This window comes from Scyliorhinus torazame, chromosome 3 (genome assembly GCF_047496885.1).
Source record: "Scyliorhinus torazame isolate Kashiwa2021f chromosome 3, sScyTor2.1, whole genome shotgun sequence".
Lineage (NCBI taxonomy): Eukaryota > Metazoa > Chordata > Chondrichthyes > Carcharhiniformes > Scyliorhinidae > Scyliorhinus > Scyliorhinus torazame.
This window is the reverse complement of record NC_092709.1, coordinates 289,800,799-289,820,897: the sequence shown is the minus strand read 5'-3', so window position 1 is coordinate 289,820,897 and position 20,099 is coordinate 289,800,799. Positions and strand designations below refer to the sequence as shown.

Below are 20,099 nucleotides of genomic sequence, written 5' to 3'. Positions count from 1 at the left end.
GGATCTTTGTGCTTTCCTAGGGCCGGGCAAGTGGGGAAGGGACCCGGGTGGGGGCCTCCACGCTGGCCGGTTTAAGCCGGCCAGTGAACGGGAGTGAGGTGGGGGGAGGGGCTGCGGCCATCGGAGCCTGGCAGAACAGGGTCCGAGTGGTCTAGCCGGGGTGGAAAGTTGGGGGGAAGGAACCGAGGTTGGGAGGAGGAGTTTTACAAGAGGCAGTGGACGGGAGGAGCTGGAGACCTGTGGTGGGGGTGGGGTGGGGGGGGGAGCTGTGTAAGATTAAGGGCGACTACGGGTAATCCCTGATTCCTTTTTGTCATTTGTTTATGTAAACATGCGGGTTGAGGTTTGGGGGTTGGTGGGTAGATGGGATCGTTGTTATTATGGGGATTGACATATCTTACTGATTATTGTTTATTGTTGATGGATGTAAATGTGGGAGAAAATGTGAAGAAGGAGGAGAATTAAAAAAAAAAAAAATGAGATCTGGCACCTTCTTATGAATCACCTCTTGATCAGGCTGTACAATCTTTTGCACCTCCTTCGCTTTACTTGGGCTTTCCTTTACCACTTTCACAAACCCCACTGTCTTATCCTGTTTTACCACATCAGCCTTCCCAGTGCTTTTCTTCAACCACCAACACTGTGACTTTACATGGCCAAGTTTATTACAGTGAAAACATTTGAAACTTTTCATGTCTCTTCCACCCTCCTGGATTAATATTTTAATCTGAGGTACACCCTCCTTATTATCTCCCATCAGACCTCCTTTAGCTTTACCACTTGAGTATTTCTCATGTCCCCAGTTTCTATCCCTCACAGGCTGAAACTGATGTCGGAAACCAAGCTTTGATTTATGAACTAATTCATAATCATCTGCCATTTCTGCTGCTAACCTCACAGTTTTAACCCTCTGTTCTTCCACATGAGTTCTCACTACATCAGGAATTGAACTTTTAAACTCCTCCAAAAGCATAATTTCTCTGAGAGCTTCATAGGTTTCAAAGTCCTTATCCACCTATCAAAATTACTCTGTTTGAGCCTTTCATACTCCACGTATGTTTGACCAAATTCTTTCCTTAAATTTCTAAACCTTTGTCTGTAGGCTACAGGCACTAGTTCATATGCACCTAAAATGTTTTTTTTACCTCCTCATACATCCCAGATGCCTCCTCCGGTAGTGATGCAAACACTTAACTAGCTCTACCTACCAGCTTTGTTTGAATCAGTAATACCCACATGTCCTGTGGCCATTTCATTTGTTGAGCTACCTTCTCAAATGAAATAAAAAAGACCTCCTTCTCATCAAACCTTGGCAATGCATGGACATATTTAAATAGATTCCCACCAAGCCTTCGACTATGACGCTCTTTCTCACTATCCACCAACTGTACGTTTCCCTTTATGCCTGCCAATTTTAACTGACTGTCATGTCCATTTTCTGAAGTTCAATCTCTCTCTCTTTATCTTTTTCCCTGATCTGTATCTACCTTTCTCTTTCTTTTTGTTCTGCTTGGGCTATTCTTTCTGTTTTCCTTTCTTCTCTCTCTTTTTCCCCTCTCTCTTTTTCCTCTCTCTCTCTTTCTCTTTCCTCTCTCTCTCTTTCGTATTCAAGCTGCTTTAATTCTTTCTCATGGTCCATTTGTTTAATTCGTAACTGCATTTTTGAAATTTCCAATGAGTCGAACTGTATCTCAGGCAACTTTAAATGCTTAGCCACCGCCATAATGACCTCATCTTTTCGCATTTTGTCAGGTAATGTTAACTGCAATGTTTTTGCCAAATCTAACAGTCTGCTTTTAGTCTTTGTCCGTAAGGTACTGCGTGTGACCTTCTCCACCCCCAAAAGCATCTGAGCCTCTGAAAGGGCCATTGCCCACAACACACTCCCTACGTAAACTAAAATACCACGCCTGAAAAGCACCCACAATATGCTCACCCCTCACTGTTCCCTAAGCCAATCCAATAGATAGACTTTTATCCCCCTCGAGCCCCTAATTTGTTATGGGCCAGGGTTTAGAGAACCCCAAAGTGTATCATCGAGTTCACCTGACCCATAAATGTTAATAGATTGTGGTATGGGGAGCACAGGGCCCACTCTACAGGTGTGGTACAGCAGAAATGGAAAAATATTTTTTAAAGCAAAACAATGTTTATTCTATGAACTCAAGTTAACCTTTTTAAAACATACAGTGAACATCTTAGCAACCATTAATTCAAATACAACCTCCAAAGACTACAACACTAAGTAATCCTTTAAGCTTTCCTTTTAACATCCATATGACTTAAAACACCTTTTACCAGAAGCACATCAGGTTAAAGTCACTACTGTTATTAGTTTTAAATCACCACAACCGATTTACAGTCTTTAGATTACAGAGAGAGATTCATACACCTTCTGGCTGTGACTGCAGCTATCCAGCTCTGAAAACGAAACTAAAACACACCCTGCAGCAAACAGCCTAACACGAAAGTAAAAATCTGACAGACAGCCCAGCTCCACGCACTCTCTGACATCACTGCAGTAGTAAACACCCATTTCTTACAGGTACTCTCACTACAGATATTTATATACACACCCATTTATAAACACCCATTTCTTAAAGGTACTCTCACATAACAATGTCATGAAAGGCAAAAAATAGAAACTAGGAGCAGGAATAGACCATTCGGCCCTTCGAGCCTACTCCGCCATACAATATGATCATGGTTGATACTCTATCTCAATGCCATATTCCCGCTTTCTCCCCATGCACCTTGATGCCATTAAAATCTTTTGAAATTATCTATCTCTTTCTTGAATACATTCAGTACCTTGGCCTCCACAGCCTTCTATGGTAGAGAACTCCACAGATTCACCACTCTGAGTTTTTCCTTATCTCAGTTTAAAATGGTCTATTCCATATCCTGAGACTGTGTCTCCTGGTTCTAAATTCCCCAACCAGGGAAAACATCCTCCCTGCAGCCAGTCTGTCCAGCTCGATCAGAACTTTATACTTTTCAATCAGATCTCCTCTCATCCTTCTCAACTCTAATGAATATAGGCCCAATTGAACCAATCTCTCCTCATTGGATAGTCCGCCAAACCCGGTATCAGCTGAATGAACCTCTGCTGCACTGAGACCAAAACTACATGCAATACTCCAGGTGGGGTCTTAAGTTGCTAAGAACAGCAAAATTCTAATTACATCTTCAAATTCAACTTTTAGAGTTCTAATGCTGTCCATAAGTCATCACATTTTTCACAAGACATTACCCTGAATCATGTGACTTGCTGCCATCTATCTACTGGCCTATAATAATTTCACTGCAGTCACCTATGGAGCAAAATATCTTGTCAGGACAGAATATCACAACAGGAGCTTCCTTACAAACACTATGTTGGGAGCTAAACGACTCTTGAAGTCCCAAGCTCTTCATAATAAAGTAAATGAAGGAAACAGTTGTGCACAGAATCTGTTGAAATTGCAACAAATCACATTGTTTGTGAAGTTTCCAAAATTGCCCATCTTGTTTCTCATAAATTTAGTTTTTAAAATATTTTCAGTAAGTCAATGTCAGCAAGATCCCTGCCAACTTCACGGTAAAGTGTGTGAACATTTTCTATCTTACTGAAAAAAAGAAAGCTATCTTTTATATCCTGTTGTAAGGATGCTGATTTAACCATTTATATGTTAAAAGAAAAAGATGTAATATTGGGAGAGTGCTGTAAGTGGAATGTATTCATTCCCTGCAGTGTTTTCAAAATAATAAATTTCAGACTAATTATAAATCTTTTCCGGAGGTCTCCTCCGTTAAGTAAGCTCCAGGAAACAGATACTTCATTGAAGGCACTCTGCTACATCAGCAAAGGAAAGGCACATGTACAGTTACCTACAATCCCCAAGACATGAAGCAGCCATATTTCCCCTACTCCTTAAACAAAATCTGTGACCAATATCATACATTCACTGGTGCAGAATGCAACTTCTCCCAGTTCCATTGAGGTAACAAATCATGTACAACACCCCTTTCTACCTACTCCACAACAGAATAAATCCCCATCAAGAAACCACCCACGATCCATCACTCCAGAAATAAATAAGTATCTAGTCAGCTCCACCCTCTAGCTTCCATCGCCTCACAACCCCTCTCTCTTCCATTCCTTCTTTACCCACTCCCATTCCTCCTTCAATAGTCTCATCTCTCTTCTCCACTCTTCTCCCCTTCTGTCACCACCATCTCGTCCATTCCTCTCCATCTCTCTCAAAAGTGCCTTTGAACTTGATTCCCCATGTATGACATCAAGGGAGACTCACCAGTAGTTCATGTTTTTGCAGACACCAGTGATATCTGGCTATTTACTTTCAGCTAAAATCCTGAAAATGTTGCTACTATGTCCCTCAGAATAGTACAGGACATGGTCATGAATGTTTTTAAAAATAGAAGTAACATTTCTGAATAGACTGACAACCAAATACTTAATGTTGCCAATAGACTAAATTAGCATGTTGGAATCAATAGTAGGGGTAGCACGGTAGCATGGTGGTTAGCACAATTGCTTCACAGCTCCAGGGTCCCAGGTTCGATTCCGGCTTGGGTCACTGTCTGTGCGGAGTCTGCACATCCTCCCCGTGTGTGCGTGGGTTTCCTCCGGGTGCTCCGGTTTCCTCCCACAGTCCAAAGATGTGCAGGTTAGGTGGATTGGCCATGATAAATTGCCCTTAGTGTCCAAAATTGCCCTTAGTGTTGGGTGGGGTTACTGGGTTATGGGGATAGGGTGGAGGTGTTGACCTTGGGTAGGGTGCTCTTTCCAAGAGCCGGTGCAGACTCGATGGGCTGAATGGCCTCCTTCTGCACTGTAAATTCTATGATAATCTATGTTAATATGCTGTCGGTCAGGGGTGGGGAGTCGGGGCGGGGAAGGATTCACACTGAAGTCAACTACCATAATTTTGTGCAATGCAGTTCCTGTGATCTCTTCTTAATATTCAATTATATCACCCATGTTCTAGACAGATAAAATGCTCTCCAGATATAACTCAAGCTTAGAAAAAAATCTAATCTGCGTCTTTTCTACAGTTTAAAGCACAAAAATTCTTTTATCTGTATTATGTGATATCCAATGATGAGTATCTGGGCCTTAGCAGAGCTCTCCCATTTAATACATGCTTCAATGAAGCATGAGCTATGTTGGAAATCTGAGTTTCCTACTCAGGTTTGGGATAGAAAATCAATTATTTTCCCGGCTCCTGGCCGACCACCATCGCTTCTGACATTTTGCACCAGAAAGTGACAATGATCTCCTGAATATTTCCACCTTAATATGGGTGGACAAATTCAAAGTACATGATAATAACAGAGAGACTTCACACATCATGTTTTTCAGAATTACAGTTGGAGCGATACTGGATGCAGGAATTGCTAACTGATTCCTGGCATATCGTGCCCTTGATTCAAGGCTTGCTGCACTCGCGGGATAAACTGCAGCTGCTGATGGATAAAATATATTTTTACATCGAGTGCTCTTTTACACGTTATCAGCAACCTTTATTTTCCGCTTCAAAAACAATTCACTTGTTTCTCAGGCTTAAGATTACACAGCCCTCTCCATTTCTCAATTGGAAATTCAGAACATTCAGCATTGTAACTTTTGCTGAAGGTGAGACCAAAATAGTTTTTGAAGGCATGATAGTACATGGGGGTATATTAAGAGTTGCAAAAATGGCCCACTTAAGACTCAAAGAAGACTAAAGCGGCGAGTTCAATAATAGAAGTTAAACGTGGAACAGCACTCACCCATTGAGGAGTCATGCATTGGTCGCCGACGGGAATTATTGCTGGAATATGGATAATACTGTGAGCCAGGCTTGGTGCCTGTAGGGGATAAGGCTCCTGGACTGCCCATACCTATGTCAGGCCCAAGGAGACTTGACTGTAACATATAAAAAAAAAAGAAAAAATTGTTAGGGTAACCCATTTGTTCTTATTGCATGATAGCAGCCAGTATAGAACCATTTCTCATTTTTACTGCCTTATGTGACTGCAATATTCATTCTTCACACTACTGAATGCAGATAGTAATTTAAAAAATGGAAACATTATGACTACAGATCCTGGAATGAACTTGTGATGACGGAAGGAGACATGAAGTTTATGGCAAAATCAAGGTGCAAGACTCTTCATTCCCAATAACCAAATATTAGTTGCTTTCAAAATGATACATTACTTTTTATTTTAATGCTGCGATAGCCCACACTCGTAATACCTAACTCTCCAACTATGGAATGCAGTAAGATCTAACTTAGGTTAACAGTGTATGTATGCACCATGATAGATACATTTGGTGAGCTGCAGGTGCAATTTAACCTAGTATAGCAGGGGGGTGGGAACCAGAATGTTAGCTTAGAAGGTGTAATAACTGAAGGGGAAATAGAGAACCAAAATAAGAGAACAATATCACCCTCAGGCAGAACAAAAAGGTGACACGTGCGAGAAGGTTGGTGGTCAATGCAGGATTGAGGGTGTTGTACCTAAATGCGTGCAGTATACGGAACAAGGTAAATGAGCTTGTTGCGCACATTGAAATTGGCCGGTACGATGTTGTGGGCATCACAGAGACATGGCTGCAAGGGGATCAGGGCTGGGATCTAACTATCCAAGGATGTGTTTCCTATCGAAAGAACAGGCAGATGGGCAAAGCGGGCGGTGTTGCATCGTTAGTAAGGAATGAAGTTAAATTGATAGCAAGGAGCAATATAGGATCAGAAGGCATAGAATCTCTGTGGGTAGAGTTGAGGAATCGCTGAGGTAAAAAGACCCTGATGGGAGTTATGTACAGGTCCCCCAGCAGTAGTCATGATGTGGGGCATGTAAAAAAAGGCAATATTACAATAATCATGGAGGACTTCAATATGCAGGTGGGCTGGTAAAATCAGGTTGGTAGTGGATCCCAAGAAAAGAAATTTGTGGAATGTCTAAGATTTTTTTGGGAGCAGCATGTGACAGAACCTACTAGGGAACAGGCAATTCTGGATTTGGTGATGTGTAATGAGGCAGACCTGATTAGGGAACTTAAGGTGAAGGAACCCGTAGGGGGCAGTAACAATATGATAGAATTTACCCTGCAGTCTGAGAGGGAGAAGCTGGAATCAGATGTAACGGTATTACAATTAAATAAGGGTAACTACAAAGACATGAGGGAGGAGCTGGCCAGAGTTGATTGGAAAAGGAGCCTAGCAGGGAAGACCGTGGAACAGCAATGGCAGGAGTTTTTGGGGGTTATTCGGGAGGCACAACAGAAATTCATCCCAAGGAGGAGGAAATATGCTAAGGGGAGGACAAGGCATCCATGGCTGACAAGGGAAGTCAAGGACAGCATAAAAGCAAAAGAAAAAGCATACGAAGTGGCGAGGTTTCGTGGGAAGCCAGAGGATTGGGAAGCCTTCAAAAGTGAGCAGAGGACAACTAAAATAGCAATATGGGGGGAGAAGATAAAATATGAATGCAAGCTAGCTAGTAATATCAAAGACGATAGGAAGAGTTTTTTTTCAATATATAATGGGGAAATGCTTAGGAAATCAGAAGCACCAAGGGACATGGGACCTGGGAGTCCTTGTTCACGATTCTCTTAAGGTTAACGTGCAGGTTCAGTCGGCATTTAGGAAGGCAAATGTAATGTTAGCATTCATGTCGAGAGGGCTAGAATACAAGACCAGGGATATACTTCTGAGGTTATATAAGAGAGAGGCAAAAATAGACACTGGACACTGGAAAATGTGGCTGGAAAAGTAATAATAGGAAACAAAGAAATGGCAGAAAAACTGAAGTTACTTTCCATCAGTCTTCACGGTTGAAGAAACCAGTGGGATGCCGGAGCTCCAGGAGAATTAGGGGGCAGAGGTGAGTTCATCACTAAGGAGAAGGTTCTGGGGAAACTGAAAGGTCTGAAGGTGGATAAATCACCTAGACCGGATGGACCACACCCCAGGGTTCTAAAAGAAATAGCTGAGGATATTGTGGAGGCATTGGTGGTGATCTTTCAGTAATCACTGGAGGCAGGAAGGGTCCCAGAGGACTGGAAAGTGGCTAACTCCGCTGTTTAATAAGGGAGGGAGGCAAAAGATGGGAAATTATAGGCCGGTTAGCCTGACTTTGGTCATTGGTAAGATTTTAGACTCCATTATTAAAGATGTGTCATAAAGATGAAATCACGGAGTACTTGGAACTGCATGATAAAATAGGACTGAGCGAGCACGGCTTCGTCAAGGGGAGATCATATTTGACAAATCTGTTAGAATTCTTTGAGGAAGTAACAAGGAAGTTAGACAAAGGAGAACCAGTCGACGTGATTTATTTAGATTTCCAGAAGGCCTTTGACAAGGTGCCGCATAGGAGACTGTGAAATAAGTTAAGAGCACATGGTGTTAAGGGTAAGATCATGGCATGGATAGAGGATTGGCTGACTGGCAGAAGGCAGAGAGTGGGGATAAAGGGGTCTTTTTCAGGATGGCAGCCAGTGACTAGTGGCGTGCCTCAAAGGTCGGTGCTGGAACCACAACATTTCACAATATACATTAATGATCTGGAAAAAGGAACTAAAGGCACTGTTGCTAATTTTGCAGATGATACAAAGATCTGTAGAGGGACAGGTAGTATTGAGGAAGCAGGTGGGCTGCAGAAGGACTTGGACAGGCTTGGCGAGTAGGCAAGGGAGTGGCAAATGGACTACAATGTGGAAAAGTGTGAGGTTATGCACTTTGGAAGGAGAAATGGAGGCACAGACTATTTTCTAAATGGGGAAATGCTTAGGAAATCAGAAGCACAAAGGGACATGGGACCTGGGAGTCCTTGTTCACGATTCTCTTAAGGTTAACGTGCAGGTTCAGTCGGCAGTTAGGAAGGCAAATGCAATGTTAGCATTCATGTTGAGAGGGCTAGAATACAAGACCAGGGATATACTTCTGAGGCTATATAAAGCTCTGGTCAGACCCCATTTGGAGTATTGTGAGCAGTTTTGGGCCCCGTATCTAAGGAAGGATGTGCTGGCCTTGGAAAGGGTCCAGAGGAGGTTCACAAGAATTATCCCTGGAATGAAGAGCTTGTCGTATGAGGAATGGCTGAGGACTCTGGGTCTGTACTCGTTGGAGTTTAGAAGGATGAGGGGGGGGATAATATTGAAACTTACAGGATACTGCGTGGCCTGGATAGAGTGCACGTAGAGAGGATATTTCCACTTGTTGGAAAAACTAGAAGCAGAGGACACAATCTCAGACTAAAGAGACGATCCTTTAAAACAGAGATGAGGAATTTCTTCAGCCAGAGGGTGGTGAATCTGTGGAACTCTTTGCTGCAGAGGGCTGCAAAGACAGAGACAGGTAGGTTCTTGATTAATAAGGGGATCAGGGGCTATGGGGAGAAGGCAGGAGAAAAATATCAGTCATGATTGAATGGCGGTGAAGACTCGATGGACCATGTGGCCTAATTCTGCTCCTATCTCTTATGGTCTTATAACTACATAGAAACACGGTGTTGTGGTGATAATGAAAGCTTTGCTCAAAAAAGGGCAGGATTGGGTGCTAAATATTCCTGGATATCAAGGTGCTCAGGAAGGATAGGGAATGAAAGAAAGAAAATGGTGTGGCAGTATTGAATATTAAGAATATTACAGTGCTGGAGACAGAGAATGTCATAGTGTGGTCAAAGGCAGAATCTATTTGGTGAGAGATAAGAAAAAATATCATCATAATTCCATTACTGGCTGCACCGTACTGACAACCATCAACTAATAGGAAGACTGCACAGGGGCAAATTTACAGGCAAATTACAGAAAGGTATAAAGACCTAAGGGGTAGTGACATTGGCGGACTTTAATTATCCGATACAGACTGAAGTCTTACAACACCAGGTTAAAGTCCAACAGGTTTGTTTCGATGTCACTAGCTTTCGGAGCGCTGCTCCTTCTTCACCTGAGGAAGGAGCAGCGCTCCGAAAGCTAGTGACATCGAAACAAACCTGTTGGACTTTAACCTGGTGTTGTAAGACTTCGTACTGTGCTCACCGCAGTCCAACGCCGGCATCTCCACATCATGGATACAGACTGAGATAGTAATACTATAAAGGGCAAAGAGGGGGAAGTTTCTGAAATCCGTTCAGGAGAATGTTCTTGATCATTATCGTTCTAGTCCAAAAAGGAAGGAGGCATTGCTGGATCTGGTTCTGGGGAAGGGGGTGGGTCAAGGAGCATTAGGAGAACATTTAAGAGTCAGTGGTCATAGCATGGTAAGGTTTTGGTTAGCTAGGGAAAAGGAAGGGATGAACCTCAAATAAAAATACTTAACTGGAGAAGGGCCAAGTTCACTGGCCTAGGTGAACTAGAATAAAAGATTGCTGGGGAGATCTATAATGGAACAGCACGATAGCACGAGTGAATAGCACTGTGGCTTCACAGCGCCATCGTCCTAGGTTTGATTCCCCGCTGGGTCACTGTCTGTGCGGAGTCTGCAAATTCTCCCCGTGTCTGCGTGGGTTTCCTCCGGGTGCTCCGGTTTCCTCCCACAGTCCAAAGACGTGCAGGTTAGATGGAGTGGCCATGCTGAATTGCCCTTAGGTGTCCAAAAAGGTTAGGAGGGGTTATTGGGTTACGGGGATAGGGTGGGAGTGAGGGCTTAAGTGGGTCGGTGCAGACTCGATGGGCCGAATGGCCTCCTTCTGCACTGTATGTTCTATGTTCTGTGTTCTATGTTTGGAACAATGGGCTGCCTTTAAGGAGGAGATAGTTTGAGTCCAGTCGAAGTTCATCCCCATGAGAGGGGGAGATAAGACAGGTAGCCAGAGTTACCTGGATGATGAAAAAGATGAAACAGAAAAAAGTGTGACAGATGTCAGATTGACAATATAAGTGAGGCCCAGGCTGAATGTGGTTCAGAGAGGAAATGGAAAATTTAAATGAGAGACAAAGAAAGAGTATGAGAAGAGACTGGCAGCTAACATAAACGGGGATCCCAAAATCTCTCACAGGCATATAAATAGTATAAAATCAGTAAGAAGAAGGGTAAAGTCAATTAGGGGCCAGCTAAACATCGATGATGAGGAGATATTAAAAAGGCTGGCTGTACTTTAAGTCGGTAAATTGCCATGATGAATGGGATATATCAGGGGATGCTGAGGGAATAAAGGGTGGAAAATCCAGAGGTACTAACTATAATCTTCCAATCCTACTTAGATATGGGGGTGGTGCCAGAGTGGATTGGAGAATTTCACTCCAATAGTTCAAAAAGGGTATAAGGATAAACCCAGCAACCCTAGGCAAGGCAGTTTAACCCTGACAGTAGCAAAGTTTTTAGAAATGATAATCCAGGACATAGTAAACAAATTTGTCACTGGCACAGATTTATTAAGGCAAACTTGTTTAAGTGACTTGATTGAGGTGTTATGCAGAAACTACAGAGAGGGTTGATGAGGGTAGTGCAGTTCATATGTAACTGAACTTTCAAAGGAATTAATAAAGTGCCATATAATAGAGCAAAGTTGAAGCCCATGGAATAAAAAGAACCATGGCAGCTTGGATACAAATTTGGTTGAAACTATAGTGGTAATGCTGCATTTTGCACTCAAGGAAGGTATAAAGTGGGACTTCACACAGGTCGGTACTCGGACCACTGCTTTTCTTGATATATACTGTAAGGGCCCTTGCTGTTGATTCACTTATTTTCCCTTTTTTTATTATTGCTGTTGTCATCTTAAAGTTGAGCAGGGCATGTGAGGAATTCATAAGTTACAAAACAGAACACTGTGCTAGCATTCGGACAGCAGAATGACTTTTCAGCACCCTTCGTTTGGTGGTTGGCTGATGGCCAATGAATTGCCAAAAGGCCGTATCCTGCCTGGAAACAGGTAGTGATTGGGTCCTGCCTGAGTGGATGCTTTTCAAAGAGCCAGAGGAAGTACAGTTGGAGTCCTGGATGCCAAGAGGAAAGAAGTTGCTTTCTCTCCCCCTCATGTTTTCTCCCGAAAAGCTGCATGGCTGTACACCGAATCGGAATGAATCTACAGTGAAAACCTCAAACTGAAAGTCTATCTGGCGTGAGAAGACAACCATCTGAAGTAAAGACCTTAATCCCTTTTACTTATTATTTTAACCACCTCTTCTCCCCTCTACGTTTGTCTGTCTTGTGTGTATGTGTGTGTATGCGGTGAGACGAGTTTAAGTGGGAGGGTTAGGAATTGAATAATAGTTAACCTGTTGCATTTGCTGCATATTTAATTATAGTTCTTGTTATTAATAAACCTAATTGTGTTTACATTTACAAACCTGATGACTGTAATTATTGGGCAGCTAAGAGCCAAAGATTTCAGGGGCGGGATTCTCCGACCCCCCGCCGTGCCGGAGAATCGCCGGGGGGTGGCGTGAATCCCGATTCGCCGCCGGCTGCCGAATTCTCCGGCGCTGTTTTTTTGGCACGGGCGGGAATCGCAGTGGCAGCGACCCCCCCGCCCCTCCCCCGGCGATTCTCCACTCCGCGATGGGCCGAGCAGCCGCCTGTTTTCGGCCAGTCCTGTCGGCGTAAATTACACATGGTTTGTACCGGCGGGACCTGGCTCTGCGGGCTGCCCGCGGAGTCCTCGGGGGGGCACGGGGGATATGGCCCTAGGGGGAGCCCCCACAGTGGCCTGTCCCACGATCGGGGCCCACCGATCTGCGGGCGCGCCTGTACCATGGGGGCACTGTTTCCCTCCACGCCAGCCGCTGTAAAGCTCCGCCATGGCTGGCGCAGAGAAGAAAACCCTGTGCATGCACAGGAATCATGGCAGCGGTTCTGGGAACACGCTGGCACTCCTGCGCATGCGCCAACTCGCGCCGGCCGGCGGAGGCCCTTCGGCATGGCGCCAAGCACTCCAGCGCCGGCCTAGCCCCCTAAGGTGTGGAGGATTCCGCACCTTCCGGGCGGCTCGACGCTGGAGTGGTTCACGCCACTCTTTGGCGTCGGTACGGCCTGCCCGCCGGATACCGGAGAATCCCGCCCCCGGTGTTTTTCTCAGAAATATTTATTAATTTCAATTGTGTTGCAACTCCGGGTCAAATGGGGCTCGTGCACGAGCCCAGTGGGTTGTAACATAATTCAGGTCTGGGATCTTTGGAACGATAGACAGCGACGTTTGGGTTACAGTATCAATTAACAAAGGGCACTAGGTTTGTCGTAGTATAAGGATTGCTCTGGAGACTGTTAAGATTTTTTTTCAGATGGTCGACTTGTCTTTGGTTTATTTAAAAAGGCTTCGAAAGGACAAGGTAATCGAATTGGCAAGTGAATTCAAAATAGAGGTGCCGGCTATAGCTCGGACGGTAAAGCTAACTGGAGCGATTGCTCATCATTTAAATTTGAAAGAATTACCAGAAGGACAGCCTGGGTCATGGCAACAATCAGTAGAATTAGCTAAGATCCAGTTCCAAATGAAACAATTGGAGATGCAGCACAAAAAGAAAAAGAAATAGAAATGAAGCAAAAAGAAAAAGCTTTTCAAATGGAAATTGAAATGAGGTTGGAATTCGAGAGAAACGAGAAAGCAAAAGAGAGACAGTTGCAGCTTGAGGCACTGGAAATTAAAAGGAAACTGCCAGAGAGTAGAGAGGATTTTCATCCTAGAACGGAACCCAGTGACGATGTGTTTAACTATATAAAGGCCTTCTCAAATTTGAAGAGAAGGAAGTTGAAACCGTTTTTAGGGCATTTGAGAAAATAGCAAACCAAACGGAGTGGCCAAAAGAAAAGTACCCATGTAAAGTAAATTGACGGGGTGGGCACAGGACCTTTATGCTTCCCTGTCAGAGGGGCTTTCTAAGGCTTAGGACGAAGTAAAGAAGGCTATTCTGGGTGCGTGTGATTTGGTTCTCGAGGCACATAGACAAAAGGTTTGGAATTTAAGGAGACAGCCGGGACAGACGTATGTTGAAGTTAAAAGGGTTAAGCAGAACAATTTTGATAGTTGAGTACGAGCTTTGGGAGTTGCAACTACCCATGAGGTTCTGAGAGAGGTTATTCTCTTAAAATAATTTAAGAATTCCCTACATTCTGTGATAAGAACCCGAACCCATGTTGAAGACCAGAGGGTGAAGACTGCTAGACAAGCAGTAATGATGGCTGACGATTATGAGATAATCCATAAATTTAAACCTTTGTTCAATCACCCCCATAATTTTGAAAAGAAAGGAAGTGGGAGAGTGAAAGGAAGGCAGGTAGCCAAGGTAAGGAATGGATAGCTGGGACTGCTGTGAGATCTCCTCCTCAGACCAGTAAGGAAGGCACTAAGGCTGAAGGTGAGACTCGAAAGACTAGGCATTACCATTGTAATAAGAACATAAGAACTAGGAGCAGGAGTAGGCCATCTGGCCCCTCGAGCCTGCTCCACCATTCAATGAGATCATGGCTGATCTTTTGTGGACTCAGCTCCACTTTTCGGCCTGAACACCATAACCCTTAATTCTTCAAAAAACTATCTATCTTTATCTTAAAAACATTTAATGAAGGAGCCTCCACTGCTTCACTGGGCAAGGAATTCCATAGATTCACAACCCTTTGGGTGAAGAAGTTCCTCCTAAACTCAGTCCTAAATCTACTTCCCCTTATTTTGAGGCTATGCCCCCTAGTTCTGCTTTCACCCGCCAGTGGAAACAACCTGCCCGCATCTATCCTATCTATTCCCTTCATAATCTTATATGTTTCTATAAGATCCCCCCTCAACCTTCTAAATTCCAACGAGTACAGTCCCAGTCTACTCAAGTTCTCCTCGTAATCCAACCCCTTCAGCTCCGGGATTAACCTAGTGAATCTCCTCTGCACACCCTCCAGTGCCAGTACGTCCTTTCTCAAGTAAGGAGACCAAAACTGAACACAATACTCCAGGTGTGGCCTCACTAACACCTTATACAATTGCAGCAGAACCTCCCTAGTCTTAAACTCCATCCCTCTAGCAATGAAGGACAAAACTCCATTTGCCTTCTTAATCATCTTTTGCACCTGTAATCCAACTTTTTGCAACTCATGCACTAGCAGGTCTCTCTGCACAGCGGTATGTTTTAATATTTTATCATTTAAATAATAATCCCTTTTGCTGTTATTCCTACCAAAATGGATAACCTCACATTTGTCAACATTGTATTCCATCTGCCAGACCCTAGCCCATTCACTTAGCCTATGCAAATCGCTCTGCAGACTTCCAGTATCCTCTGCACTTTTTGCTTTACCACTTATCTTAGTATCCCTGAGGGACACCACCAGCTACTGATTGCCAACCAGAGAAACACCCATTAATCTCCACTCTTTGCTTTCTATTAATTAACCAATCCTCTATCCATGCTACTACTTTCCCCTTAATGCCATGCATATTTATCTTATGCAACAACCTTTTGTGTGGCACCTTGTCAAAGGCTTTCTGGAAATCCAGATATACCACATCCATTGGCTCCCCGTTATCTACCGCACTGTTAACGCCCTCAAAAAATTCCACTAAATTAGTTAGGCACGACCTGCCCTTTATGAACCCATGCTGCGTCTGTCCAATGGGACAATTTCCATCCAGATGCCTTGCTATTTCTTCCTTGATGATAGATTCCAGCATCTTCCCTACTACCGAAGTTAAGCTCACTGGCCTATAATTACCTGCTTTCTGCCTACCTCCTTTTTTAAACAGTGGTGTCACGTTTGCTAATTTCCAATCCGCTGGGACCACCCCAGAGTCTAGTGAATTTTGGTAAATTATCACTAGTGCATTTGCAATTTCCCTAGCCATCTCTGTTAGCACTCTGGGATGCATTCCATCAGGTCCAGGAGACTTGTCTACCTTTAGCCCCATTAGCTTGCCCATCACTACCTCCTTGGTGATAACAATCCTCTCAAGGTCCTCACCTGTCATAGCCTCATTTCCATCAGTCACTGGCATGTTATTTGTGTCTTCCACTGTGAAGACCGACCCAAAAAACCTGTTCAGTTCCTCAGCCATTTCCTCATCTCCCATTATTAAATCTCCCTTCTCATCCTCTAAAGGACCAATATTTACCTTAGCCACTCTTTTTTGTTTTATGTGTGACATGTTCGTTCAGCATGTTGGAAGTTGCGAGGAAAGCCCATGGGACTTTTTGGAGTTCATAAGGAATATTCTGAAAAGGGAACAAAAGTGGAGAATACTACTGGGCAGACAGGAGCTCTAACTGGACTGAGGAGACCTGAGATAAACAGTGCTATGGAAACAGGTGTAATGAATGAGGTAGATGAGAGATATGCAGGGTTTTTGTCTAAGGGGAAGATTATCCCATTTTCATCAACTGATGTAGCCAAACACTCTTACTGGAGAATTTGGTTTCCCCCACAGAGAGTCCAATGAAAGCTAAGGTATTATTAGTTAAGGGGATAAGTGGAGATTATATCCCGGTTCTATTGTATAAAGTATAATTGGCGTGTGATTTGGTATCAGGGCCAGTAGTTGTTGGAGTGATTAAGGAGTTACCAGTGGAAGGAGTAGACTTGCTTTTGGGGAGTGATTTGGTAGAAGTGAAGGTTGTAGCTTTACTCATACCTACAGCGAGTCTGAGGGATGTGCTGTGGATAGCGCATGAGGTACTAATGACATGTGGGAATTCGGAATACTCATTGGGCATTAAAAGACTCCAAGAAAGAAATGTTAATGCCATGAATCACATATCATATGACAATGGTAGTGAATCTGATTCTGCTGATACTAGTGAAATTATCTCTCTGAGAGTGATTCCTCACATAAATTTGTCAAAGATATAATCTAGTAGAAAACCAGATTCTGAGATCTCCAAGGTGACCCTAAGAGAGGAGTCGAAATGTAATAGTAATAACAATGATGAAGATTCAGACAAGAGTTCTGAATCCGATTTGGATTCTGATTATGAAGAAATGATAAACAACTGCTACCGAATAGACCTGTCACGAACTGATATTGAACAAATGGCAAATAGTTCTTCCATACCTAAGGAAGAAGACAGCAAATCGGAAGAAGAAAGTGAATGGGATTTTCCTAAAAGTAACATGTTACAGCCTCTTGCAGTAAATCCATTACCATCCATATTAAGTGCAAATATTTCCCAGAGCATGCCTGTCTTGAAGGAAAATATACATAATGGCACTGCATCAGCTATTCAGGGTGAGGACAGCAATGACTGTGAAATAACACCAAGCAAACAGCTGATTAACCCACCTCCTTTTGAAGGCACACAGTGCCTTTTTAAGGTAAAGGAAGCAAATAGCAATGGAGATGAAATAATCAGTGATTCACTCCTTTTGAAATGAAGAGGAATGTGGATGAAGAACCATGCAGTGATTATACAACCACATCTGTCAATAAAAACAAAACGTTCATGGAACCAACAATGTGTTATTCTCTAGATTCTGATAATGATGTGAAAAGTAGTTGCAGGTCACCACCATTTAAAGGAGCAAGGTTTCTTCAATTCAACACATCCACCATAGATGCTTCTAGCCACAAACTTCACCTTGGTTTATTGGAAAGTAAAGATAAAAAGTTGTAATCTGGAAAGTACAAATTTTATAAATCCATATTATTAAATGGAGATAAAAGCTGTGATTACAAGGACTTTGATGAAGAGGTGATAGCTGTAAAACAAAAAATGGTGCAGATACAGCCAACCAACTCTGCGAAGATTGAATCCTCAGCTTTACTTGTCGCCAAATGTAACCATGTGAAGGAAAAGAGAGAATGTAAAGCTGGAGCAGTTGGGAAGTGTTTGTTGATTAAAAATGAACCGAATATTTCTCTTAGACAATACTGCTTGTAGTTTGGCTATAGGAGATCCTCGGAATTTGGATAAACATTTATTGAACCATCAGAAAAGACTGACTGCATTACATGAGAGACAGAAAGAGACAGGAGTGCAAAAGAAATGCAATGAGGGGGTCCTCTCCAATCTGAGAAATCAGAAATCTGACAAAGGGCAGCACGTTGTCTTTGATTTTGAATAACAGAGTGAAAGCAAGGCATTGTTTGAAGAAATTAGATGGAGTTCTAAAAGCAAAGATGCAAACCAATCAGCATAAGAACAGAGAGAAGAACTAATAAAGATACTGAAAAAATACAGACAGATTTGTAGAGACTCGCCAGTGTATACTACATTAACTAGTCATGGTGTAGCCATAGGAAACTCGAAGCCAATAAAGCCACATACGTCTCGACTAAAACCACGGAGAAGGGCTCAGCTAGAGACTGGAATACTATGCACATTGAAAATCTTGTGGAGACAAGGGAAAACACTGTGGTCCGCATAATGTCGAAGTAGAGTTTGGGAGATTGAAGGCCATGTTAGTGGGTGAACCGCTGCTGACTTTTCCAGACCGTTTAAAATGGCCACAGATGCCAGTGACCTGGGGGGGGGGGGGGGGGGGGTGGCAAAGCTACTACAAGAGGACTATGTTGGAATAGAGAGGCCAGTGGGGTATTTTGCAAAAAAACTAAATCTGTGTCAAAGAAAGTATTCCACCACTGAAGATAAAGCCTTAGCCTTGCTGTTGGCCCTTCAGCACTTTGAAGTATATGTCTGGCATGGCAATAAACAAAGTTTAGTTTATACGGACCATAATCTGCTTCTGTTTATAGAAACGTTTAAAACCCGGAACGCAAGATTATTCCATTGGAGTTTATTATTACAACAGTTCAATGTTAAAATTGTACCCATCCCCAGAAAGGATAATGTGATAGCAAGGCTTTGTCACGGGTTTTAGAGCTGATTAGTTACCAATGTAGAAGGGAACTTATATAATGTGGATGAATTAATGGATATGTTTGTGAGTTATGTGTTGCATACCTTATATGAAATATCCGTGCCTTGCCATTTCATTCCTTACTAATGGAGGTACATATGGGCCCTTCCTGTTGATTCCCTTATTTCCCCTTTCTTTATTTTGACCGTCATCATTTTGATCCATGGATGCTTAATGGACATATATCTTTAAATCGAGCAGGGCAAGTGAGAAATTCAAAAGTTGCAAAACAGAACACTGCGCTAGCTTTTGGACAGCAGAATTCAGACTTTTCGGCACCTGAGAGGTCAGTGGGACTCAGTTCGATTGGTTAGTTGGTGGCCAATAAATTGGTCAAAAGGCTGTACTCGTATTTAATAATCTTTATTGTCACAAGTAGGCTAACATTGCAGTGAAGTTACTATGAAAAGCCTTTAGTCGCCACATTCCAGCGCCTGTTCGAGTACACAGAGGGAGAATTCAGAATGTCCAAATTACCTAACAGCACATCTTTCGGGACTAGTGGGAAGAAACCGGAGCACCTGAAGGAAACCCACGCAGACACAGGGAGAATGTGCAGACTCTGCACAGTGACACAAGCCGGGAATCGAACCTTGGACCTTGGCGCTGTGAAGCCACAGTGCTAACTACTATGCTACACTGCTGCCCGGTAACAGCCAGTAATAGGTCCTGCCTGAGTGGGATGCTTTTCAGAGAGCCAGTGGAAGCATAGTTGGAGGCCTGGATGCTCAGAGGAAAGAAGCTGCTGTCTCTCCCACCTCGTGGTTTCTCCAGAAAAGCTGCATGGCTGTACACCAAATCTGCATGAATCTACAGTGAAAACCTCAAACTGAAAGACTAAATTGAAAGGTGTGCTGTAAGACAACCATCTGAAACAAAGGCTTTTATCCCTTTTACTAATTATTTTAACCTCCTCTTCCCCCTCTGTGTTTGTGTATATATATGTATAAAAATATATATACATTTTATATATATATATATATATGTAGAGGTTGGGACAGGTTTGTGTGTGGGTGTTCGGAATTGGATAATAGTTAACTTGATATATTTGCTGCATATTTAATTATGGTTGCTGTTATTAATAAACTTAATTGTGTTTGAATTTACAAGTCTGGTGCCTGTAGTTATTGGGCAGCTAAGGGCCAAAGACTTTGGGTGCTTTTCTAAGAAATATTTATGAATTTCAATAGTGTTGTGACTCCAGGTCAAGTGGGGCTCGCGCACTTATCCAAGGGATCATACCAATTTAGATGACCCAGCCTTGGGTGTATATGAGGCACAACTTAAACATTAACAGATGGCACAAAACAAGGAAGTATTGTGAAC

General features: G+C 43.0%; 1 protein-coding gene and 1 pseudogene across 23 annotated transcripts in view; one reads left to right on the top strand and one right to left on the bottom strand.

The window, feature by feature from the left end:
- The window catches only part of LOC140409166 (transcription factor 4-like), an 818,430-nt gene that overhangs the window by 308,934 nt on the left and 489,397 nt on the right, over positions 1–20,099 (bottom strand). For 22 of the 23 annotated variants that reach the window (XM_072497371.1, XM_072497372.1, XM_072497388.1 and 19 more), the window contains one exon: positions 5,776–5,911. The exons of the other annotated variant lie outside the window; for it this stretch is intronic. In XM_072497371.1, the coding sequence (XP_072353472.1) occupies positions 5,776–5,911 (136 nt within the window). The remainder of the gene's footprint in view (positions 1–5,775; positions 5,912–20,099) is intronic. 23 annotated transcript variants of the gene reach the window in all.
- LOC140408223 (nucleolar protein 8-like) lies at positions 16,624–18,053 on the top strand (annotated as a pseudogene).